This window comes from Polistes dominula, unplaced genomic scaffold (assembly GCF_049000335.1).
Source record: "Polistes dominula isolate Pdom_NZ unplaced genomic scaffold, Pdom_raw_medaka contig_79, whole genome shotgun sequence".
Lineage (NCBI taxonomy): Eukaryota > Metazoa > Arthropoda > Insecta > Hymenoptera > Vespidae > Polistes > Polistes dominula.
The window spans coordinates 693,710-720,940 of record NW_028300916.1 but is presented as its reverse complement, the minus strand read 5'-3'; the positions used below and the strand labels follow the sequence as shown (position 1 = coordinate 720,940).

The following is a 27,231-nucleotide window of genomic DNA, read 5'->3' as shown; positions in this document are numbered from 1 at the left end:
TATTGCATTGGATATATTCATATTTACAACAAGGGAACACATACAATATGCATTTTCATCTACACTCTATCGATTATCTACATATATTATTTCTTTTTCGTGTAGCTTTTATTTTATTTTATTTTATTTTATTATTTTTCTGTTGAATTATTCTTCTTCATTCTCCTTTTTTTTTTTTTTGGTGATTTTTATTGTTTTTTTTCTTTTCTTTCCTTCATCATCATCATCATCATCATCATCATTATCATTTTTAAATTTAATTAATTTATCCTCGTACTTGACGATATCTTACGATATTCATCTAATTCATAATTATATAAACGCCGTTACATACATTCACTTTTTGATCTGACCACTTTCTAATTGTAAGTTTAACACAAATTAGTATCATCATTTAAATAATCAAAATGTAATGGAAAATAGTAAATAGTAAGAGGAATATAAACGAATTAGACGAAGTTATTACACATCGTTTACTTTGAATATGATGTTTTTTTCTTTTTTATTATATAATTACGTATGTGTTTATGTATTTATTTATGTACGTATGTGTGTGTGTGTGTGTATATGTATGTAATATCGGAAGACGTAAATAAAAATGCATAAATAGGGAGAATTAGGTACACGATCTCGTTGTAATCATAATAATACTCTTTTTTTCTTTCTCTTTTTCTTTCTGTCTTTTTCTTTTTCTTTTTTTTCGTCTTGATTCTATTGCAAAGCCAGTTTGTAATTTTGTAATTACATTGGCCTAAACGATCGCGACGTAATTCTACGATGAATGATTACAACGATCGATATAATTAAAGGATCATTCAACATTTCATTAGCTATCTACGAATCGACTTAAAAACTACTATCACACCGAGTTTATACAGTTTTCTGGTTTTTTTTTTCTTTTCTTTTTTGTTAATATCTTTCTAAATGATATTATATCATAACTAGGATTTTTTTTCTCGCGTATGCTCGTTTAAACGTTTTATTTTTTATATTTGTAAATCCTGTCCTTGAGATCCATACGATGTTTGATTTCAATTAATCGAACGATCATTTTTTAAAATCATGTGTCACAGATGATGTTACTAATTATAAGTATTTAATTACAAATTTACGTAATCATAATTGATTTGATATCTTTTTTTTTATATTCTCACTTTCTCACTCTTATACACATTCGTTCATTCATTCATTCATTCACGGACGCACGCACGCACGCATGCATATACATCCACGTAGAATTCTAACGCAAATCATATCCATGTATTTGCTTTGCACATACAAATATTTACAAATATTTACACGTACGAGTAATCATCGATAAGAAGCGTACCGATCTTAATCGATAATCCATTGATTTGTTTGATATATTTATCAGTTTCCTTTTTTTTTTCATTTATAAAGTTTGTCATGTAAGATTATTTTTATGTACGCAAGATCAAACACACAGCAGTGTTTCACTAATCTTCAGGAAACCAAGTTAGTTGTCACAATGATGATTATTGTCATCATCATCATCATCATCATCATCATCATCATCATAATCGTATGTTAACGTTTAGGTGAACAATACATTATTCACTGAATAGAAATGTTCGAGGGTTAATGCTCGATGTATAAATCCGTCAGTAACGATTAAGAACGTTTAGAATTTGTTCTCGCGTGAATGACAAAGATGTCTTTTAGCCGAAACAGGTGTAATAGTTCCCAGTGGACTCCTGAACTACTCGATTAGGTTCAAAAGAGTCTACACATTGGGGAAACATAATTCGCCTTTGATAAAAATTTCGAGGGCAGGACAGCAGCAGCAGCAGCAGCATTCGTCCCATAATCGGGATTTGTCGGATGACATTTTATTCCTAAATCTGAGATGAATTTTTTTTTTCTTTTTTTCTACAAGATCGTTTGTCGGGGATATATCTTATCTGTTCTTTTTTTTTCTTTTAGATTGAACGATTAGGATTAATCGTCAAAGAAGTGTATTACTTTTTTGTTGTTGTTGCTGTTACTTCAGGTCAGTCTCAGGTAGACGTGGTGCATTTTCTTCTCACTTAGATGGTTGAGCCAAATGAGCGATGTCTCCGGCGTAACAGGGAGGAGCCAACATCAATTGGCATTGAGCTTTCCTTGGATAAGGAATGTTCTCACTATGTCACAACATTTTAGTGAGATAACTAGATGAATTTGGTGGCGGCAGAAGGAACGGGCTAACGAAGGAACGTCCATCGGGTGGTTGATGCATCGACGAGTAACCCGGTTGTTGGTTATGGCTTTGACTGGAAGTATCGAGTCCAGCTAATACGGGTAATCCGGTATCGTGTAATTTTCTCATGTGTTTCTTTAAATCAAAATTCCTACAAAATCCTTTTCCACATATTTTACATGAGAATGGTTTCTTATCGTTGTGCGTATGCATGTGAAAAGTAAGATTGTAAATCTGATGGAATGCTTTGTTGCAGACGGTACACTTGTAAGCTTTCTCGTCGTTATGCGTCAACCTGTGATTCTTGTAATTTCCTTTCTGATGAAATCCCTTGCCGCAGACTTCGCATCTGTACGGTTTGTAATTCGTGTGTATGCGTAAGTGAGTATTCAATGTTGAACTTCTGTTAAACGCTTTACCACAGGTACCACATTTGTGTGGTTTTTCAGCGGTGTGAATGATCTTATGCCTGCACAAAGTACTGGCCTGACGAAATCCTTTTCCGCATATCTTGCATACGAATGGCCGTGCTCCCGTGTGTACCGGCATGTGCCGTGTAAGATTGTAATGAGCGTTGAAAACTTTACCGCACTCAGGACAGGTGAAGGTTTTTTGTTTGTTCGTACCATTGATCTCGTTACGAGGAGTAGGACTTTTCTTTCCGCGTTGACTTTCCGGTGAGATCGTCATTAGACTTAGCCTCGATGAAATGGAAGTGTCTTGAACGGAACCTTTTTTACCGCGTTGATTTTCCGTCATCAGACTAAACCTCGAGGAAACGTAAGTGTCTTGAACCGAACTCGGTGGTGGCGAAGTTTGGGCTACGCTCGGCGTAGTCTCTGGCGAACCTGGAAAGGCCCTTAACAATGGACTCGGAGTATAGTAGAGGAGGGGATAAAGATTTTGATGCCTCAATGTTGGCACGTATTTTTTGAACGCAGATTCCAAATGAGCAGAGTAACGTTGGCTTAGAGCTGGGAAGTGGGATGCCTGATGAAGGATGCCAGCCGGAGTGGTTGTAGGTGTTGCGGTAGTCGTCGACGGGGGTGGTGGGACCACCGCTGCTTGAACCGTTTGAGCTGCGTTCGCTTGTTCGGTCAAACGTTTGTCCGGTTCCATGATCTTCGCTATGGAGAAGGTCAAGTTCCGAGAGGATGGTGGCGAGCTCACCTTCTCCGGTGGTAGACTGGTCGGGGTCTCCGTCGCCATCGTGTTGCCCGTTGAGAATGGTTGCATGATACGCCTGAAACGTTAATAAATAACGATTCGTTAAATCGAACCTTTAAAAAGTCTCTAATCGATCATAGGAATATCCGAAATTACAATAGGAAGCCACGTTTCGTCAGCTAATTCAACTAGTGTTTCTCGAGCGAGGACGTACTGAAGTGTGCCAGCCATTGATGGTCGAGTAAATAGAAGAGAGAGAGAGAGAGAGAGAGAGAGAGAGAGAGAGAGAGAGAGAGGGAGAGAAAGAGAGATGGGAATAGCGAAATCACGACGATCAATTAGATGACTTCGAGGATCGTCGTTTATTATTCGTGCGATTTACCCTATGCAGCCAACCAGCCATCCAGTCATCCAGCCAGCCAGCCAGCCAGCCAGCCAGCCAGCCAGCACGGACCCGTTTGTGAAAGCACATGCGCGCGTGCGCATGCTTACTAGCACAAATATAATATATCTACATATACAGACGTATTACCAGCATAGCCCACATGTCGGCGAATCCGAGTGAAACATGTGGTACCGCTATTATATCCACTCAATTGGCCCTCGTGTTGACATAAAAAAAAGAACGCTCCGCATTGAACGATGGGGGCTGGCAAACGTCGAGCAGCTTTGCGTCACAAAGGAATCCTCGCGGTAGTACTACGTTGTTTCGCACTCTACGTTGCCTTTAGTATTTACGCGTCTCATGATAGAAGACATTACTTAAACGTTCCTATAAATTCCTTTTGTCTATCTTTCTGATTTTTTCGATTTTTATTCATCATGCTCTTCCGTATTTTCATATCCCAAAGAAAATTGACAGTTCAAACTATTTATTCTAAGAATTCCGTATATGAAGCTGTATAAATGCAAGGCTAACCGAGCCATTAAGTATGTGAATCGTTAGAAAGGATAAAGGATGATGGGAGAAGGGGTATGAATGGCAACGTCTGAATGAGACGCGAAATGGTCAGCACAGTTGAAGAGCAAGCTTTCCAAGAGCAAGGTTTGCACATCGAAAAGTAGAAATGTTTGCTCCCTCGGATGACGAGTTACGTTTAGACTTGGAATGACGGCTTGAATTGGTTCGGGTTCTTCTTCTCATCTACCTTCCCATGATATAGTCGGTGCTGCTTTTGCGACTCTGTGACTACTGTTTAATCTTCAATACGAAATTTATGATAGAGGGTAGTCGAGCGTGTAAGAGAGCATGCTGGAAATACCGGAGACTTATTCATCCGACTAGGATGAATTCACTTCCCCCTTTTTTATCATCGAACTTTCATACAGAGATAGGTACGAAATAAAGCTTGTTAGATAATGAAGATGCTATTTTGAAGAGTATATTTTGATAAATGCATATTTTTCAATAAAAATTAATTGTTAGGACAAAAACGAAATGGTAACCAATTTTTGATCATAATTGCGGACTTCGATGAAAGATTAGACGATGTTCTAATATACCAAAGTAACAAATCCGAAACTAATCTGTAAAGGTTCGAATTCTCGCCATCTTCGTGAGAGTGGTGCGACTTTGGAGAAAGCAGGAAACTGGTGTCAGGGTGGAATGCGACGGGTATGACCCTTCGTCAAGCCCCGCCCATTTGCCGGGTACCTACCTTCGATTGTCCCTGGAGGCAAAGGCAGCCCTAATAACCGTGGGGGTCGATAAGTGGAAAAGCGAGCCCGCTGTGAGAGAGACGAGAGAGAGAGAGAGATTTGAGGAGGGAAAACGGCTACCTCGCACCCCCGAAACGCCCCTATGACCTATAGCCAAAAAGAGAGAGAGAGAAAGAGAGGGAATACATCATTGGCCGCCATGGAACGATGAACCACCACTGTCCAAAATTTACCACCAACAAAGCTCACGATTATTCCTTACCCCATACCCCTCTTTCCTGTTTTTATTCTTTTTTTTTTGCAACGGATAAAACTTTGACACATGTCTTTTTTTTCTCTCTTTCTTTCATTCTTCCCCTTCAGAACTTTTGTTATATTCGACATTTTTCAACAATTACCTAAACTTCCTGTGCATCTTTTCTTTCAACGTCAACTTTTGTCACAATTTCTACACAATCGTGTTCCTATTGCAATGAAAAATTCCTACCTTTTTGTCTAACGCTGTTATACCATTCTTTAGACTAAAAACGTACCCTCAATTATTGAAACTAATAAACATATCTATACATTAGCATTTGCATTAGGTTTTAAATACAATTTCAGTGGAAACTTTGAGCTTGGTAGTCTGGGACCGAAAGCTATGCTCTTTCTATAGGTATAGTTATTCTGTTTCCGTCTGTGGTCGTCGTCCTCTTCTTCGTTTCTATGTGTATATATATATATATATATACTTTTGTATGTGAGAAAGAAAGAAAGAAAGAAAGAAAGAAAGAGAGAAGAGCAAAAAGCACACAGGGTAAAGCCGCAGAAGGTTGGTAATGGTGGGGTAGAACGATAGACGATTGGCTAACGCAGTTATCGGTCGTGCGAACCTTCAGGGTGGGATGAGGAAAGGCGGGAGAGGGAGGGGGCGGAAGGTGGTGGTAACTAAAGGAGACATGGTGGGGGTTGGCATTGTTACAGTGCTTAACGAACGGCCGACGTAATCAGTATCGCTCCCCGTTCTCGCGGTACGCAGCCACCCAGCAATTCTACCAATTTATTTCAATCTCAGCGAAAGCATGGCCGACCATGGCTGCTCGAGCAGGGACCATTTTGTTTTCTTAATTCGAACCGATTCGATCGTGCGACCCACGCGACCGACTTTATCCATTTGCTATTCGAAACGATTGTTAATATTGTTCTTTTCTTTTTTTCTTATTTCGATTCATTGCAATTTAAAATTGGACCTTTATTATAATTGGGGTTGGAAATGATTGTAATGATTTTTTAATGGTGCGATAAATTTATTACCATTTGCAGGTGAATTAATTATTTTGATGAAATACATGTATCATGTAATGTGTGTTTAAGATATTGAGGTATATATTTAAGGTTTCATAAAATAAAATTAATATTTTTTTCCAGTACCTACCCCTATCTAAGGTATACCCTAATAGCTAGGGGTAAGAAATATTGTAATTTGTTGTTGCATTCATTAAGAAACTCGTGAGAGTGCAATCCTAGTAATTTAGTAAATTGAATTATTTTGAGAATACAACTGTAGATATTTGTTAATAGTAAAGATTTTCTAAATAAATAAAATAGACAATGTCGATAATATCATCTATTTGAACGTATCTTTTATGATTGGCATAAAATGTACAAAGTTTACCAAGATTGTTACAAATTCAATCAGCTTCGATAAACTATTAAAGGATTATTCGTAGGATTAGGTAGAAACGTTAAAGAAAATCGAAGAACCTCGAAGGAACTTGAAATGGCTTTGCAAATTTACTCGTCACGTTGCCAACTCGCTAATTACCTCTCCTCCCCGTACCCTATCCTCATCCAAACGACAGACACTTCATTCTCTTAGTCCATTTATTTCTGATCGGATTCGAGAATAATTGAAAGTATCGAACGATTGAAATAGAAAAAGAAACTCTTTGATCGTTTATCAATATTAGTTACCTCAAATGGTTCATTTGAACAATTGAAACGATTGTAAACGAAGAATATTTGTTTTTAGAAATGACGAGTTTGTATTAAATGATAAATAATTATTCGAAAAGTATATGATAAAAAAGAAACAGTAATTTCTATCTCCTTGTAGAATATTTCGAATGAAGAGAACCAAGAGGGATGGTTTGTTAAAGGATTTGCGTGTACAGGGCGCATCAATCATGGTTACCTCTTACGTGTGTATCTCGGCATGCGTTTGGACGCCTATCGCTTTTCTCCCTTAAGTGGTGATAAGGAAAATAAGCCACACTGGTGAATACTAACTTCCTACGTTGTTGAATTTTTTTCCTGATTTTTTATGGGTGGGGGGTTTTAAAGTTCGACAAATTTACTCTATTTGTATTTGTATAAATTAAGCATGGAACTTTAAAAGCATCTTTATCGACAATTGCATTTATTGCATTTACAATTACATTACATTATTTATTTGCATTTGCAAAATAAGAAAAATATTATTGTATTTGTTTATTAATGATAATCAATTATTAATATACCCCAAAATTTATGTATCTTCGATATTTCAATTTGTATATTTTAATTTTGCCGCGTATTTTAATTTGTGACGTAAATGTGTTAAACATTGACGGTGAAAAAAAGAAAAAAAAAATTGTTGAGATTTTCATTAAAATTGAGAAACGTTTTTGTTAACATTTTCCTTATGATTTACGATCGATTTGTCAAGATAAAAATATTTAACACGTCGATCAGAGGTAATAGCAAAAAGATAGACGTTTAGGATGTCCGACATTGTCCTCGTTTCTTGATCAGCCCTATTAGCCTTGCCCCCGGCATTGTTCCATCACCGACAATCGGCCTTTCGTGATACGTCGTGTGAATGCTTGACATATAATTAGCATTTGGGGTAAGGAAAGCCTCGACTGAGGATGACGGCAGACACAATACACAGCCCCACTTGCTTTTCCTCGGTCCCATAACTCGACCATGTCGCATTAACCCCCTCCAGTTGACGCATTTCCTTCGATCAACGAATAATACTTAAATACTTTGACATTGATGCGTGATTCCTGATCATTCTTTAGTTGGAATTAATGATCGAAATAAATAAAATAGAGTAATTCATTGATTTGTTTCAACTATCGCAATGTTTTTTTTACAATTTTTATTCGGAGATTAAATATTTGATATTTTCTTTGTTAAGTTTTATTTATAGCTTGTTTAGAATAATAAATAAAATATTGTATTTATACATAAACAACAAATTGCAAAGCAGTCATTTGAATGGGTTTGATTTTCTTTTTTAAATGACGTTTTAAATAAAGTCGAAAGTGAAGGGGAAATATTGTATGATATTTAATTGAAGGTGCAATGAAGGGTAAAATTGAAGAGTCTGAGAAATGGTAGTCAGAGAAGCTCGGCTAACAACAACGAGCACGGCTTTGCAAAATGGCAACGAGTCCTGCTGAGTTCGATATATCTCGAATTCACGTATTACCCAGCAGAATTAACGGGAGGTTCACAGCTGCGCAGTCCGCAGGGGGTTCTTCCTCCATTCCTCTTCTCTTGCCAGTTTTAACCCCGGTACCGTGCCACCTTGAGTTCTCTCGTTATCACAGTTTTCCTTTCCTTTACTTTTTCTTTTCTTTTATTTTCTTTTCTTTTCTTTTCTACTTTTTAACGCGAACCACCACCCTTGAGTTTTACTGGCACGTCGTTACCGATAAAATAAACCATGTCATACGAGCTAAGTCCTGTGCTCAGTATCTTTTAAACTAATTCCAATTTATTCTAAAACTTTAGTGTTTTATCGTTTTAAAACTATTCCGAATAAGTTGATTATTTAATTCAACACATATCTTATTTTTAATAATATTTCTAAATTTCTAAGGGAATTTTTGTAGATTAATTATTTATAATATGACAAATTTGATTAGAATATGATTGCACAATATTAAATATAAATGTAATATATAAAAATATATTTATATAAGAAATATAATTCAACATTTGATTATATTTATTTTATTCTTATTTTGTTTATATTATTTTATTTTTTTACATAAAAATGATATAAGATTATAATTAAATGTTTATAGAAAAAAAAATGTTCAATCTGCCTAACTTAAGGACAGAAGTTGTTCATACCTCCCTTTTTCCTCCTCACCAAAGAACAACGGGGGTTGCCGACGGGTTTTCGATTTTTCTATTCTTTTTTGTTTTTTTTTTTTCAACGACATACCCTAACCTCGTGGAAAGGTAGGCAGGACGCGTGTGCCTTTTACCATACGTGTGTCCAGAAACAGCGGGTGTCTCTGCTTGCCGTCTGCGAGCGTTCATTTCGCATTTTCGACGTACATAGTTCGCGTTTGGGCACAAAGGGCCGCGGGTAACTCGAGATCGTTTGCCCTTCGCTAAACATAATAACGATCGCCAACGACGACTATGACGATGACGACGTTTATATGATCGTCGTTTATATGTACACATATATGTGCGTATATATGTATGTATTTATATAATAGGCTGGTGAAATAATGAGTGGGATAAAAGTCAGGAAAACAATCGTTGCTGGGCATTGTCACTTCATGGACCATTCAATTGAACCAACCCTGATACGTTTCAAACTTTTCGAATAACCAAACCAATGCTTATGGGAATATCTTCTTTTTTTTTTTATCAATAATAATCAAAAATATTAATTTAAAAAATTCATTTGTCCGATCAAACAACGTGATATCAATTAAACGACATTTATATTTTGTCTTATCAAAATTCTTATTTCAATTTAAATTCGACAATGAGGAAAAAAAAATTAGAATTCGTTTTTCTAATCTTCATTCATATTTCTCGCAATCTTTTCTTCCTTCTTGTATATGAACCGAGTATGAAAAAAAAAAAAAATAAAAAAGGTTGAGAGAATAGTTAAAGCATAGATTCGCAACGTCCGGTTGTAAATCGGCATGCAGACTGTGGAGTTTGGTAGGAATCTACTTTCTTGATCGTCTCTCCCCACACCCCCACCAATGGTGATATAGACAATGAGCATAACAAATGGGGTAGGTTACTCCCCGGTTTTTTTTTTCTTTTCCTTCGGGTGTATATATATAAAAAAAAAACGAAAGAAAGAAAGAAAGAAAGAAAGAAAGAGGTGGAGAACACCCTCGCGCGTTTGAATTTGACCGGTGTATGTGTGTGTGTGTAAGTGTGTGGCGGGCGTCAACACGCTTCCGCCTCTAGTTTTTCATTCACTCCTTGATCTCGAGACTAACGATAAAGAAAGAAATAAAGAATGAAGGAAGGTAAGAAAGAAATAAAGAAGAATAGGTTGAAAATTCGATACCGGCTTGGGTGTAGGGACAATGCCCAAGCATGGTCTTACCTTGAGAAGGGTGGCGCGAGCAAGCGGAAGTCTCGCGTGCCATTTGCCTCTCCTCTTCTACGTTTACCTTAGCTATACTTATCCGTGTCCTCAGAAATCATCGTAAGATGAATGAATTTGGGGTAAGGGGGTGTGGGGACCAACCAACCGACTCGAGTGGCGCGTGCCCTGCCATGCCTAGACGATCGGATTCAAGGATATCGGATCGCGCTGGTAAACGATCGGATCGAATAAAAAAAAAATAAAATAAAAAGCCTCAAGTTTTAACGGACCAGCTGACAAGAAGTTATATATATTTTCTATTTTTATTCATCACTTATATTAAATGCCATTTTGTTTCTACAAATGTTAGAATTCATTCATAAAATTCTAATCTACTCGTGTTATCACCTAGATAATAGTATTTTAATATTAAATATAGTATATTGGTATAAATAGATAAAATTAATATAAAAAAGCTGAAAACCCCATTAACTGCCAGACCTATTTAAAGCGTTTTGGTTTGGGTGTTAAGATATTATTTTCAAAAATACAATAAATAACAAATTTCAAATATATATGATATAGTAAGGTGTCACTTTGAAATAGTTTAACGTTCGTAAGGTGTTATTTTAAAACTCGTTTTATCATAGGACAGTTGAGGTCAAGCGATAAAGTTTAGTCTCTTCGTGTCACGAAACGATTACAAAGAAAAGGAGGACGACTCGTAGAGGTGGTATTAATGTAAAAGAATAAACGAGATAGTCGCATGCAAAATCACATCACAGCTATTGGTTCCTTATCAGATATCAGTTATGTGCTCGATTTAGGGTGCGTGCAGTCTATTACATCCGCGATCTATTGATAAGCACGTCAAATCCGCCAACAACATATTCCTCGGGGAACGAGCCGTGCCATTTCAAGAGAGATGGAGATAGAATAAGAGGGTTAGAGGGTTGAGGTGGGATGGTTGAAGAACGAGGAGGAGAACGAGCAACCCCTTTGAAAGGGTAAGTACTTCGAATCGATCACGAACACCTTTAGAAGATTGAAACTATTTCCAAGGTAACTTTCATCGAATGTTTTAACAAAATAAAATCAAAATGAAAAATCAAATATCGCGAAACTTGTCCTGATGGTAACCCGAAAGGATTAAACAATAACGATAGGAAAATAAAAAAGGGAAAGTTAAGTATATAAAAGCGTACTCCTTAAATTAAAGGAGACATTGATCACCGTCCCGGTTGACACTTAAAAGTTTGCTCGTTCCCCGGTGTTATATACGTATATATAGGTAATGTCTTGGACGTCACTTAATCTTTCTGTCCCTTTTTCGAAAATAAGTGGGTATCCGTTGGGGCAACGCGTTGGAAAAGAAGAACTGGTCCGACGACTGCCATCTGCCACCCCCAATCCCTCGAGGCTTTCTGCCGATCTTGCTAGGGAAAGGGAAAGACAGAGAAAGAGAAATCTCGCGAGTGGTTGAGACGTCTGAATGCCCTTAACCATCTCCTCTGGTTACCCCCGTGATGAAACTTTCTTCTTCTCCTTCTCCTTGTATATTATTTTTTCCTTTCTTAATACTTTTCTCTCTTTCTATCAGGAACCATGTCTTTATTCCAAAGGCAGACCGTCATACGGCGCTTTTCATCGAAGATTAAATAGGATATTACGCATTAAATGTCGCAACTTGCCCCTGCAGTTCCACACCCCCTTTTTTTCTTTCCTCTTTAACAACGTTCACCTTTTAAGCGTGCTAAGACTCAACCCTCGAACCGAAAAAAAAGGAATGATTTCTCATGGAGATTCATGGAAGTGTAAAATCCTTGACCTTTTATTTTATTCGACTTACGTGATCGTATGTTATATAATATTTTTCGATAAATTTAAACAATTGTATTCGAGTTCGAATAATAATTCAATATATTTCTAATACGATTTCTTATTTTATTATTTGTATTTTTTAAAAAACAAAAAGGATTCTTTTTACAAATATGAAACAATAATATTAAAACGTTGGATTAATCGTCTTATTTGTTTCTATTGTAATTGTTGAAAATAATCATTGGAAAAATTGGGAATCGTCGAGTTAGTTTTAAAAAGTAAAAGGAACAGCTGGCAAAGGCGTACGTTCACGAGGACGTTGAATTCCATTTGAATAATTCGATCGGTAGGGCGCGTGCCAAAGCGCTCGGCGAATCTTCTCTTGGAACGAAGTACCCGATTGGTCCATCTTCGTGCGTAGACACGTGGCCGGAAGTCGGTGTACCTTCCAAGCGTTTCCGCTCGACGATGAATAATACCGTCTATTCCTCCCACCGTCAAAGCTCGCCTTTCGCAATCGGTCTTTTGTTCGTTCTTTCCTTCTTTCTCTTTCTCTCTTCTTTTAAACCGTCTACGAGTAAAACGTGTAAGTAAGAGTGTATGTATACGTGTCTCTCAACTAGGGATGGTTACGTTTTTTCAAAAGGTCAACAAACGAACCCACTGAATAAGAAGAACAAGACTAAATAATACGATGTCTGTAAAACTCAACTCAACTTTGCGAATTCGAACCTCTCGTTAAAAGTATGTCACAATTTTTTCATATACTTTTGAAAATAAAAATAGTTAGTAAATAGTAAATAAAAATAATATTCGTGATCCATGTAATTCGATAAGTTTGCGAATTGGAACGTTTTGCTATAAGTAAGAGTAGGACTTTGTAAGTAGGTACGGGGCGTATCCTTTGTGGTTCAAATTGAATTCGCTGAACTTTAGAATGGGAGAGTCTGAAGAGAAGTGACTACCGCGAGAACGAAAACGAGAGAGAGTGAGAGAGGGAGTTCGATCGTGTAATCAAAGTGACCACTCGACAATTTATGTGATAAACGTGACGAGGGGTCGAAAAAGTAGAAGAAGAAGAAGAAGAAGAAGAAGGGTAGTAGTGGTCGGTGACTCGATGCTGGTTGAGAGGTGAGAAGTTTATTTAAGACCAAATCATCCTTACTCGATTAAGGTAAGAGAGTGCGTGTGGCACTGTGAGAAATCGACGATGACGACGACTACCAACATCAACAACTACGACAACTACGACATCGATGAAGAAGAAATAGCAGAGGGGTTGGTTTGGGCGTCGTAGAAGGCCGGGCGATGGTACGTGTTATTGCTTGTATTGTGGTAGAACCCCTCGGTCCAACGTTACAAGGGGTGGCTTTTACTTGACAAACTCTCCCCGGAGAATTCGACCTTCTCGCGGCCCTTAAACGGTACGAAGGAGTCGCTTTCTCGCGTACCAATAGAAACAGGAACGAAGAAGAAGAAGGAAAGGGGAATGGTTCGCGTGAAAACTACTTGTTGGCCAATATGGTACCGGTGAAATCTTCAAATTATTGCTTGGAACACGCGATGATATTCTGTTCTATCAACAACAACAATTATACGACGATCGAATTGAATATTTCGAAAATATTTTGTTAATTGAATCATTAACTGAATGATTCTCAATTGAAATTCATTTCAATTCAACATAATTAAAATTGTATCACGCAAATCGATATTAGCATAATCTCGAAAACTATTTCCTTTTTTTCTATGTTAATTTTTTTTTTGTATTTTTTGTTTTTTGTTTGTTACATTTATCTATATTCAGAATACGACAAGAGGGGTTGGATAGGATAATAAATATTTTTCCGAGCACTCGTTTTCCGCTTCGCGCCTTCGGTAAGGTACCTCGTAAAAACCGAAATTTCCCTCCTGGCTGATTCCATGCTCGCACAGGAATTACCCCTCGAGTCGTTCTGTCTTGTCGCCTAATTGCGGACGTTCACGCACGTTGCGTTCAAGTCACGTATATACCCTCTTTAGTTTTACACAACACATACTACACTACTTATAATACACACACGCATAGACCTTTTTTTCTTTCTTTTTTTTTACGATGAGTACGGCCACCGAGTTTGTTGCAACTATATCGGCTTATATCAATCTTCCTAAGTGAGCAATGCATATGCTTGAGCTTCACGCTGTAAAGTTTTGCTGCTTTACGAGAGTTCTTATAAGAACAAAAGGTAAGATAAAGTGTAAGGTGGTGTATAGCGGATCGGTCAGGGTTAGGCCAGAGTTGGGTGATTCGGGGGAGTAGCGGGGGTGTTACTTTGTAGCGTATTACCACTGGGCAACATTCTTTTTTATGCATATGTATGCATATATATGCATACGGAGTTGAAAGCACCGGCCGGATATAACCACCTGCCTGCCTGTCTCGTGAATGCGCGTGTGCTCGCGCGATCATGGTTCACCTTTACGTACGGCCTTTTAAAATCTAACGGGGGAGTAGTAGCTGGCAAATTTATTGCCCGAAGGTGCCACAACGGGCGTTTATGATGCCGGTGCGAGTTAACGATACTAATTAGACGCTAACAAAACCCGGCCAAACTCGGCTTTATTTTATTTTCGTTTTATTTTATTTTTATATTACAATTTATCCACAATTTATATTTGTATTGTTTTGTATTGTAATTGTTTTATAATTATTACAATTGGATGCAGGTAATGGCCAACTTTGTACTGCTTTATTTACTATGTTAATAAATATCCACCAACAGTAACACCGAATGCAAAATGTTAATTCAAATTATTAAGAACCGGTTATTCAATGGATCATGGTCAGTTGAACATAATAATAATAATAATAATAATAATAATAATAATAATAATAATAATAATTTGCTCAAAGCAAAATTGCCATTACAAATTTAGAAATTGATTCGAAGAATGTTCGTGGTACGTTTAATAGCAAAGAATAAATTATTAACGATGACGTCTAGCCTGGGGAACCTTTCCAGGATAATATCGAGGACTCTCGGTTAATGCCTGTCATTTTCCGCTCATCGTCGTTTCAAGGAGATACGCGCTAATGCAAATAAGGTAGGAAGAAAAAGCTACGGAAGCTTTATCCGAGTTTTGAATAAGCACTCTGGTTCTTGAGCAACCAATCTTATCTGATGGCGAGAGCTGATTGATATCGTCCTGGAGCTTCGACGAAGGGTGCTTTTTTTCGAGCTTCTTTCTGTCTATCACTTTTTTTCCTCCATCGTATAAACCACCCGCTCACCTCCCCCATTGGCTTTATGGATAAAGATAGAGGGGGGAAGCAGGAGGATGAGGGTTGGGGGTGGTTGGTACCGAACGTTTAATGCCTTCGAGGTAGATACACATTTAATCATAATCTAATATTTAAAAGGTAATTTCACGGGCTGTTTACTTCGTGTAATCCAGCCCTTAACCCACCCCCGCCACCCTCAGTACACGTACGCTTTTCTTCCCCTTCCGTACATAGTACTCATTCGTGCACGGCGAACTACTATGGGAATCGCATTTTCATGAATAGAATCACTTCCTGCCCCTGATGCGTTCGCCATTGCCATCTTGTATTTATAAGTGTGTTCGTTTATCCAGTCGTGCGAACTTTCAACTAACTAATCTTCTTTATATTTCGAAAAACAAAACGTTATTCTTTATCATTTTTTCGTTAGGTATAATATAGTTGGAGAAAATTATTGTTCAAGTAACATTTTGTCTGGAAAGGGAGAGGTAGAACAAAAAAGTTTGGAAACCACTGATTTTGACTTACCATAGTTAGACCACTCACATAATTATGTGCACATTTGTTTGTTTTGTTTGTAAATGGTTGGGAAGAGGATTATTAAAAAGGGTGGTTCTTCGTTGTTGTTGTTGTTGTTGCTATAATTATAAGGTTCTCATATATTTTGGTACCTGGAAGAACCACCATCAAGTTTGCTAATTGTTGATATCTAATCGAGAAAGAGTGAGAAAAAGAGAGAGTTAACGTTGAAAACGTCCACGTGGCGTGCTAATGAAAAAGCTAATATATTCGTTTAGCCCTCGTAAACAAGAGCGAGCGTCGTTATTATCGCGGCAAGAGGTCATTGCGATTAATCGCTCTCGCCGTTGATTCATTCCGCTTAATTTATACGTAAATTATACCCAGAGTCGCCCTTTCGGGTGCTGCTCACAGTGAATAAGCATGAACTTCCGTTCTCTACCGTGCACCTCTCCTTATTTCCCTTTCTCTTTCTTTCTCTCATTTTCTGTTACATTTATAACTTGTGGTAAGCATCGGTTAGAAACATATTTTTCCCTATTGTACGATTACCATGGGTTCTTAAGAGAAAGATCTCTTTTAATCGATAACAACAATAAAAAAGTAATCAAATTTCAAGATAAACTAGACAAGAGATCGATTATCCTTTCATCGAACAGGATCCCTCTCTCTTTTTCTAGTTTATATAAAAAAATATATATATATATATATGAAACAATTATAAGTAAGATTGTATCTAAATTAGCGATAAGATGTTTTTTTTTTTTTAAATATGCGAGATTTCATGCTATTTGTTTTTGTTGTTGGTGTATTACAAAGATATAACACGTGGTTTATAATTGACCAATTAATATTGTTGAAATTTTAACAGATATAAATTGTAGTTTTAGTAGTTTTTAATTAATAGTGCAATTTAGTAAAAAAAAAAAATAATAACAAAAAATAAAAATAGTATTAGTATTATTTTAAAAAATAAAACATATCTACCAATTAAAGTACTTTGTATGTACTTTAGCATTATTACTTGTTGTATATATTATAATATTATTAAACAATTTGAATAAAATATACAATTAAAATTATTAACAATTCAAGAATTATTTATTAATCAATATAAAATATATTCAAATATGAATGCACGCATTTATAAAGCGAAAATTTGCGTGTCAATGAACACGAACGTACACATACACACACATATCTACATACGTATACGTTAATACACTTTGCACATACATTTATGTGAATACATAGGGACATATGTAGGTGCACGTTTGTATACATAGACTGCATGCAGGTAGATCGATAGTACTAGTATAATTAATGATCGTGTATCTGGTCTCGGCTTCATGACATTCAACATAATACATAACATTGCAATGAGATTAAAATACTAATAAATTCCATTCTTCTAGCATTTGGACGTTGCAACGAGACGACGACAGACACGCGAGAGATATGTCACCGGTGAATAAAAAAGAAAAGAGTAAATCCCATTTTTTTTTTTTTTTTGATAATAGTCAACTTACACATAATGCATGATAAAAGATTAAAATAGCAAATCATCGAGACCTTCCCACATTATTTTTTTTTCTTTTTTACTTTTTTTTCATTTTCTCCTTCATATTACATACTACTATGTATATTATATACTTAAGTATATATCTATGTATGCATATATAATTATATGAATAGCATATGTATATGTGTGTAGGTGGTCTTATAGCATAGAGAGTTTTGTTTCATACCTGGATATACAACGAAGTGGTGGTAGGTTAATTAAAATAATCGAGATAACACGAATAAGCATCGAATAATTAGCAGTCTCGTGGCGAACGAGATAACACGATCTTCGAATCGGCCCCGAGGACTTTCCGACCGTGAAAAGAATTTCACGCTGTAATTATCTTATATACCTTAACATATTTTCCTTATTTTTTTTTTTTCATTCTTCCGCATTTTTCTTTAGTTCTAAATATCATTTTATTTTGTTTAAAATTGATACTTAGGTGTATACAATAATAATACCAATAATTACAGCTATAATACTGAATTATATTTATTTATAAAATTGATGAAAGTAAGATGATTTATTGTCAATTAGTTTAAAGATTATTATATTGCGAAATAATACAAATATTATTGTAATATTATTATATATTATTTTATTTGTGTAAAATAATTTATATTGCAATTAATTTAAAGATTATTATATCGTAAAAGTAATAAAAATATTATTATAATATTATTATATATTATTTTATTTGTGTAAAATAATTTATATTGCAATTAATTTAAAGATTATTATATCGTAAAAGTAATAAAAATATTATTGTAATATTATTATATATTATTTTATTAGTAAAATTAAAAATATTTCGGAAGAATATATTTAGGATTAAAAGAATCATAGTAAGTAGCAAACATCATAGTAGATAAAAGGGCTTTAATGTATGTTAAGCTGGTTTTCCTCCGTGCTTATTAGTCACGGCATGCTTCAGCCACATGCAACATTGAAATGGCCATCGTGTAATACGTCATAATTTCCATAGCGTGACTGAACACTCCTACAACACCCCAAATCCGATTTCTTGTTGGCACCTATACGTACAAAATTCATATCCATATACAAATACATATTTGTTCATTTGTCCTTTTTGTGTAGGTTTCATTATAATTTTCATTTTCTATAATGGAAACAATTTATATGAACACGAGCACACTCGACAGGTAAATAAATATCGTACAATCATAAACGAACAAATAAATTATACGAATAAGCAATAAGTTTTATTTTCAACAAGAACAACTCGACGTTCACCTGCCCGAAACTCGTATATTTTATCAATAAAAGTGAATTCGTGAATTAACTGTGTCCCATGCTTAACTCAAGACCAATCATCATATTTCATTCAAGTAACGAGTCAAGGCTTATTTTTATAAAAATTTTACAATATATCTTAAATGATAAAATAAATAATTAATTAATAAATTCATACATTACGATTAAAATGATTCAATGAACAATCTTGGAAAAATACAAATGAAAAAAGAAAATAATTTATAAACCAATATTACAAACAATTTATGAACCAATCCGGATTAACTCGTTCGTAGAAATAGTGAGAGAGAGAGAGAGAGAGAGAGAGAGAAAGAGAGAGAGAGAGAGAGAGAGAGAGAATGATCGAATCGAGTCTTTATTGACCGGTCAAATGGAGGATAATTAATTTTATATAGGATGGGCGTGTTACGTGTGCATCAGCGAGGGTTTGATAAAACCGACGTTGACCCTATGCCGACCTGAGTTCATGTGAACTATTTTGTAATAATAACGCGAACATACGGCCGCGAAATCGGATTAACTCCACTTAAAACGATGTTTTCGATATTGCTCTGAAAATTATCTTTTACGAGAGTTACTATGTTATACCGAGGTTATAATTCGGAGTATTTTCAAGGACCTTAAACGAGCCCCCTTTTCTCTCGATCGTTCACGAATTTTCCAAATATTTCATTTGAAAGAAACTATTTTGCTAATTAAAAAGAAAAAACAAGAAATAATACAAAAATACGATTTTTAAATTCGTTAAATAAATTAATTGAAATTAAATAATTTTGAAGATCTTTAAATCAACTTATCGATCGAGCTAAATTTTATTTTAATATTAAAAAATTACAATTAATTTTTTATTATTTTAGTATAAAATATATATAATATATTAAGTATAAAATATATAAAATATATAATTTTTAGTATTAAAAAAAAAAATTAAAACAATGATTATACAATAATTCATAAATATAAATATAAATATAAATGATTGATAACGGTAGTATTTGAATTGAAAATGATGAGAGTAGGTATATCAGCACGAAAGAGATCGTTGATGTGGTAGCATAAAAGAATTATTCGATGCTAATCGTCAGCAGAGTAGGAAAGCTAATTTTTTAAAGAGCATAGCGAAAAGGGGGTGCTAACAGACGAAGCAACCCCCTTTACACCCTCTCTTCTCTTACATTCTCAATTCGATCGTACACGCAAACGAAGAGAGAGAGAGAGAGAGAGAAGAGAGAAAGAGAAGCTTCACAAGCCGGCTCGTATTTCTCACCCTCCAACAAGATACCAACCACCTTCGACCCCATCTCCTCGCTTCGACGAGCTTCTACACGCTCGCATACACGCGCTTTCTCATTTCAAACGACACCCACCCCCGCCGCTTACTCGTTCGGTAAGTTGGGCCGGTGCAAACGTCGTAACACTGCAAGTGCTATCTGACTAACCATCGCTGATCCTTGCCGACTAAGGTTTATTGGGGGAAGCTCAAGGAAGAAAGAACAGGCAGAAAGGGTAAACTAAAAGTCACTAGAATATAAACCCCCGTACCGAGAAATCAGCCGATACTACTTTCTATCTGATTTTAAGTTTTACTTTTTTTATCGTTTGCCCATCTTGAAAATTTTTTATTTATTTAAATATTGTTTACAGATTTATTGCTTATCTGATTGTACGATTTCCTTTGTGTGTTTCTTATTTGGTAGAATAAAATATAAAATATATATATTATTATATATATATTTCTTATATATGAGATTTAATTTAAATATAAATTTGGAATTGATGTTTTTCAAATTTCTACGTCATACACCATTGCATTTGATATATTTCATATATCATGAAACTATTATACTGAAAATGAAACTTGTTTGAACTTCCTTTACCATTTTATTTTACGGTTGAACCAACTACGATAAAAAAAAAAAAACTAGAAAAAGAAATAGGCCCGGGGTCATGAACCAACATATATCGACAATCAGGATGCAACGTTCGATCGCAGAGGATAGTGCATGGCCTCCTCAAATATTAGCGGAGGATCGCGGGCTTCCCTTTGAACGAAAATCCCCGAAACTTCAATGGCGAATAATCGGAGACAGCTGGCTCGATGCGAAATCAAGTAGCGTAATAATACCTAGGTCTCTCCGACATTCAAACAGATAGAGATAGAAAAAAAGAAAAAAAACGAGAGAGAGAGAAGGAGACAAGAAAACGATGAGAACGAAGAAAATGAGGGTGGTGATTGTGGTGGTGGTGGTGGTAGTGGTGGTTGTGGTGGTACTGTTCGCTTCGAAAAATCTTTTCTTTTCATAAAGACATGATGACATACATATACTTTATATAAATCATACTAAACGATGCATTTACATAACGTATTTCAACAAATTTGACAATTATTTATCTTATAAACAAATTTGTATACTCTAAAACGAAATGAGGGTGGAGGGTGGTTGTTCACATTTGATATAAAATGGTAACTACAATTCTTCAAAATTATTTCAAGTATACTGGTTAAATATCTGACCCTATCAAAAATATTATTTCATACTACAACGAGATATTGTATAATAAGTATAACCTAACTATGATTTCAGTATTATTCTTATTCGTCTTATGAACAAATTTGGATACTAAAACGGATGGTTCATGTTTGATATAAAACTTTACTACATTATCAAAAATGATTCCAACTGAAAGTATTAAAGTATTTAACCGTATAAAAAAAATATATATCATAAAATATAATTCTTAAAAGAAAATAAAGAAAATGATTATTTCATACATAAACGAGACATTTTAATTCGAATTCGCCACGAGACGAATTCAAGGAGTGTTATAAAAAAAAATGTGTCTTGTTATCTTTTTTCTTCTTCTTTGCTCAAACATATACATATATATAAATATATTCATACATGAAAGTTTGTAAAGATTGGAATAAAATATAGGTGATAAGTATCATCACCGTTAAATAATCCTGCTTTCAATAATAACGAGTTTAGTATTGGATATAGTTATGTGACGTATAAACTTATACTATCAAAATGAAGTACATACGTTCGATGACGTGTCAATAAAATTTGGGTTTAAGTTAGACCTTTAAAGGAAGGATAAAACAGCCTTTTTTCCGTGTAACCGGCTGCTCCAGCCAATAAACCGATATCTCGTTTTTAAAAATATTTATTCGGCCATATCTCGAACGGTGTGAGTGGTAGCTGGCCGTCGGCAATTAATGTCCTTCTTCTTTCACCTTTCATTCTTTCTTTCTTTTACTCGTCCTTCTTGATCCTTCTTCTTCTTCTTCTTTTAAATGTTGACAGACATTCGAATAAAAGATCCACGATCTGGCGATAGGGAGCATGGTAATCGCGTGACTCGTTGAAAAATTGTACGAAATTTTATTTCTTTCATTTTTTTTGTGTGTGTTTATTTTTATTTTTTTCAGCCGTCGTAGATTCGTCAGGTGCCCTCGTAACGTTCCTTGGCAAATTTGACGCCTCCTCGTTACCCGTCGCTAACGTCTGCCATTGCCATATTTTTAGTTTTATTTTATTTTATTTTATCGTTTATATCGTTATTCGCACGTTCTTATTTTAGATTATACAGATGATACTTATACACAGATAATCTCTTTCGTAATATTTATTTTTTATTTTCCAATATTGACGAACAGACAAATATTTTATTTACGTTATAAAATTACAATGATATCAATTTAATGATTAGCTTCTTATATTTTTTTTAATTATACATTCAAACACAAAAATAATAATAAGAAGACCTTATTGGGATATTAATCGTCGTAGAAGAAGGCGAACGCCCTGTTTCCAAGTGTTTGTACGAGCTTTCAAGAGGCTGCAACACCCAAACCATCTTACAACGAATGCCTTTCCCTCCTACCAACGAACAACCCTTCCTTCTCCTCCCTCTCTTATTCACCACCATCTCTTCCTCCTTCTTTCAAACGCAACGAAACACTACACAAGAGAACCCTCCTCCCCACCTCCCTATAAGTTTTAACCGTTCCCTCACCTCACCCTTTTTCCTTTTTATTATTATTTTTTCTTTCTTTTTTTTTTTATTTCAAGCAGGCGACACTCGAAAGGCCTACTACCCTGAGTTTAGTTTACTGCTTGACAAGGACAACTGCAACGACTATGACGAATACTACTCCGATACTTTCCATAGTACTTGAAGGCCATTCTTTTCAATATGCATTTGTGTTATGTATTTATACATATATGTATATGTATAATATACGCTTGTGTGTGTGTGTCATACACTTACGTAGTTTTGTTCTATGTAAACGTGTATGTATATATGGAAAATGTATCGGTGTTGTGTGAACATAGCTGAAAAGTTGTTGTTAGCCGTGTATGTTCGTTCGATGAATCTCTCCTTGAAAATAATAGGTCGTTCGATGGGCATCGTGTTTATAAAACATAGCCAAACCGAACTAATTGTTCGCTAATTTCCAGTGGCACTACAGAACTGCCGTTCCATTAACAATCCTCTGAGCACTGTACCAACTATACCTATATTACATATGTCGTACGTTTCTTTTAGGGGTTACAAGACAAGGATCTAAGTCTTTTTCTTTTAAACGTTTTCCCTTTCCCTTTTTTTCTTTCTTTCTTATTTTTTGATATTTGGATTCTTTTGTAAACATTGACAAACGTATTTATATATTCTTTTCAAAGTGTTTATATTAGACTATCAGGATGAAGTTCATGGATGCATCTTTCACATGCATTTGTTAAGAACTCAACAGTTAATTGTGTGTGTGGAAGTATTAGAAATTTTGCGAAATTTATTTAAAATTGATTAAATAATATAAATAATGTAGATAATAATAATAATAATTGTATAACTAATTTAGATTATTTTATAAAAATATAATAATTTTATAGTATTTTGCACAATATTTCAATAATTATATGACTTGCTTCCGTATTCAAAAAAATACGAGTATAATAAATTTATTATATTATATATGTGTAAGCTTTGTTTATATATTGTACGTTTATATATCTACGGTTATACTTGAGAGGTTGACTTAACGGATGAGTGGTTTGAAAGGAGAGAGTAGAATATTAGAGCAGAAGAGATATAGACAAGATAGATAGAAGGGTTTATTTCTAGCAGCTGATTTCGGTACACCTTTTTAAAAGAATTTAGGAAATATTATATATGTATATAATATTATAATAATATTAAAAAATAACAAACTTACACACTGTAACATTATAATAATTATATAAGTAGATTACACGTGCAAATACGAGTATACATTTGATAATTTATAATTAATTATTAATAATAATTATTAAAAATGATTATAATCACGATTAATTAAGAAAAAAATCTAAAGAAAGAAAGAGAAAGGAAAAAGATATTAAGGAATAGTTCCTAGTCGATTAATTTAAAAGTATTCATTCATCTTATTGGTAAAGGATTCTAAGAACTCTTTGGGCCATTCGACTTTATCAAACGCGTCGGGTGATTTAATCCCTTTTTCTCGAGTTTAAGGACAAGGAGAGATTCCATTATATAATCCCTGTTATATCCAATTAAGAAATCTGGCTAATTTTGCTAAGCTGGGTGATCCCATAATTCTCACTTAATTCTTCTTTAGTTAGCTTTGTGTCTGAAGATTCGTAATGGCTAACCTTCTTATTTAGCTTATCGGAGATTATTCAGAGAAAAGTTCTCTTTTTTTTTTTTTTTTTTTTTTTACAGTATTGTACAGTGGAACAAAATTACAAAAACTCATTTCTCAACATAGTATACAAATTCTTATTATTATATTCACTTGAAATATGAAACCTAATAATATTTACCCTTAATATGATCGTGAACAAATTATTAATATTTTTGTTACATTTAATTCATAATTTTATCCACTGTGTATTTTGATTATTTAACAAAAAGTTTCCAATATTTTATTGATACTCAACTTTATTAGATTAATTATCTTTTAATATTCTAATTAAAAAATAATTATCTGAACGATTTTTTTTGCAGCAAATATTAGTAGAATTTAATTCCTGGTACTAACAAACTTTATTTTCTTGATAAAATACAAAAAACAGGACGAATATTTGACCTCTTTTTTAATGTTTACCTAGATAGAAAAATAATGTGACAAATAGATGTAACAATCGTAGACTTATTTAAGAAATATAAGATACCTATCGTAGGTACTTACAAAATTAAAGAAGAACCGGCAAAGATCCGACGAATTTTGATTGCACAACGCCGTCGTGATCACAACACCATTCCTCTCTCCCCTAACGTCGGACACTTTCATCAATCCAAAAATCGTCTTGTCAAAGGGGTTCCTCGATTCCAACGAAGTTTTCAAGTTTAGACGATTCCGAGGAATAGAAGCGATCGAAGCAATCAAATATCTTCTCTTCGAACGTTGTAAGTTTATAACAAAACAAAAACAAAATTACAGTTTTATAGGCTTATATATTTTGTATAGTTAATAAATAATTGCACGTATAGATTCACGACATCCTCAAAATTCATTCCAGGATCAGCACGAGGGTTTCAACGTTCGATCTCGCACGATATTATTTTCAAAACCATTTCGATCTTTCATCTCCGATCTTTCACTTATCGAAAACAAATCAAACGTTCTTCTGTCTCTCTCACAACTTCACTCTAACGATTTAGTTTTCTCCAAAAAATAAAACATACAAGAAAAACATAAATCTCTTCTTGATATCAGAAGATAAATAACAAAAAAATTAATAATAATTAATTATCAGACATTCACAAACAACAGAGTTTCTCATTCGAAAAATTTCAAATCTTCTTTTTTATCTCACCGGTATACGAAAGAACATGAAAGAAGTAAACAAAAAAGAAAAAGAAAAAATAGGTTAAATCAGTCTTTCGTTGTAAAAAAAAAGAAATGTTAAATCCGAACTTGGATGTAATATCCGTGGTGATAGGAATGAATCGTACGTATAAACCAAACCGGTGAATCGTCGGTTAGAAGAGACGACGACTATTACGTGTGTGTGTTCAGTGCCCGCTGCCGAGAACTCAAACGAGCTTTTCCCCAGGCTGGCTGCGACCGCCGCTGGTGTCGTTGGTGCTGTTGCTGCAGCCGATGGTGGTGGTGATGGTGGTGGTGATGGTAAAGGGAGGCCGAGGATCTGAAGGAACATAAAATGGGGCGGTGCAACGGGCGGAGCAACCAACAACAGTAGACCAGGACAGCACGCCTACCCGTGGTTGCTCGACATCCGTCTGCCCTGTGTGACACCCTCTTACTCTCATTCCATCTATCTCTATCTGCTTTGCCTCCTTGCCATCATCGCTTGTTCTTCTTCTCTCTCTTTCTCTTTCTGTCTGTATGTCTGTCTGTTTGTATGTCTGTCTTTCTGGGAACGAACTCAACGAGAGGTGACACCGAACGCGCCGACGTCAAAAGTGCAGGCAACCGACCAAAGTCTTAACCTTTTCTTTTGGATTTTTTTTTTATTTTTTCTTTGCCTTTTTTTTTCTTACTTATTTTTTTCCTTTTTATCTTAAGAATTTTCATCATCCTTCTGAACTGTGACACAAAAACTCGAAAGAAGTTAGGTTCCTCTCTTTATTTTCAACGTAACCGATCTTATCTGTTTTCGGTTCTTCTCGAATTATCGATTAGACATGACGCTGTTAACCATGTTTTACCCCTTAAATTACAACTGTTCCAATCACAGTTCTATTTACACATACAAACAACAAACAAACACACTGTACAGATATACGGGCACGTATACATATATACACAGACAAATTGTTTGGAAAAACTTTCATACGTATTTATATGCATATTATTTATATAAAATATGCATCAAAAAATCGTGTAAGAATAAAAGAGAAATAGGAAAACCATTAGAGGAAGTATTGCTCGTTAAATCTTGTTATTTGAGAGATAGGGAAAGGAGTTAACGCGTATGTGTGTACATACTCGCGCGAACGCGTGTACGCTTATTAGGAAGATATTTACTTGGAAATCGTCGGGGTGAAAGGTGAAAGCCTTTGAAAAGGCGGCTCTAAGGGGCGAATTGCGTACCCGATCAACAGAAAGAGACAGAGGGATGAACAGAGTGGGGGAAGGATAAAGAGGAATAAAAAAAAAAATAAGAGGACGAAGAGTAGGAAGAGGATGAGGAAGAGGAGGATGAGGTGTAAGAGGAGATGATTTCGAATCGAGAGGTCGACGAATGGGATCGCGAATGAATAGGGAGTATGGATTCGTGAAGAGCCAATGGGGCTGCACGATGTCCTCCCTGCTTAGCGACGACCACGCCAATCGGAGGGCGTTTTCCACCCCCGATTCGTTTCTTCCTTCCTAGAGGGTGCTGCTCCTGCTGGTTTAATACTTTGCCAGTAGCGAAGGGTGGTTTCAGGGTGGTTTGAGGGTGGTTGCGAGGCGTAGTCGCGTT

General features: G+C 35.2%; 1 protein-coding gene across 1 annotated transcript; it reads right to left on the bottom strand.

Annotated features, from left to right (window-relative positions):
- Nucleotides 1-226: 226 nt before the first annotated feature.
- LOC107074519 (uncharacterized) lies at nt 227-25,869 on the bottom strand. The gene is made up of 2 exons (XM_015336029.2): nt 24,990-25,869; nt 227-3,443 (listed from the first exon to the last, which is right to left on the bottom strand). The coding sequence occupies exon 2, from the start codon at nt 3,434-3,436 to the stop codon at nt 2,150-2,152; it is 1,287 nt and encodes a 428-aa protein (XP_015191515.1). The 5' UTR covers nt 3,437-3,443; nt 24,990-25,869; the 3' UTR covers nt 227-2,149.
- Between the last annotated feature and the right edge of the window lie 1,362 nt (nt 25,870-27,231).

Excerpts from the sequence above, each read along its gene's own strand:
- LOC107074519 (XM_015336029.2), bottom strand. The coding sequence starts at position 3,436 with ATGCAACCATTCTCAACGGGCAACACGATGGCGACGGAGACCCCGACC.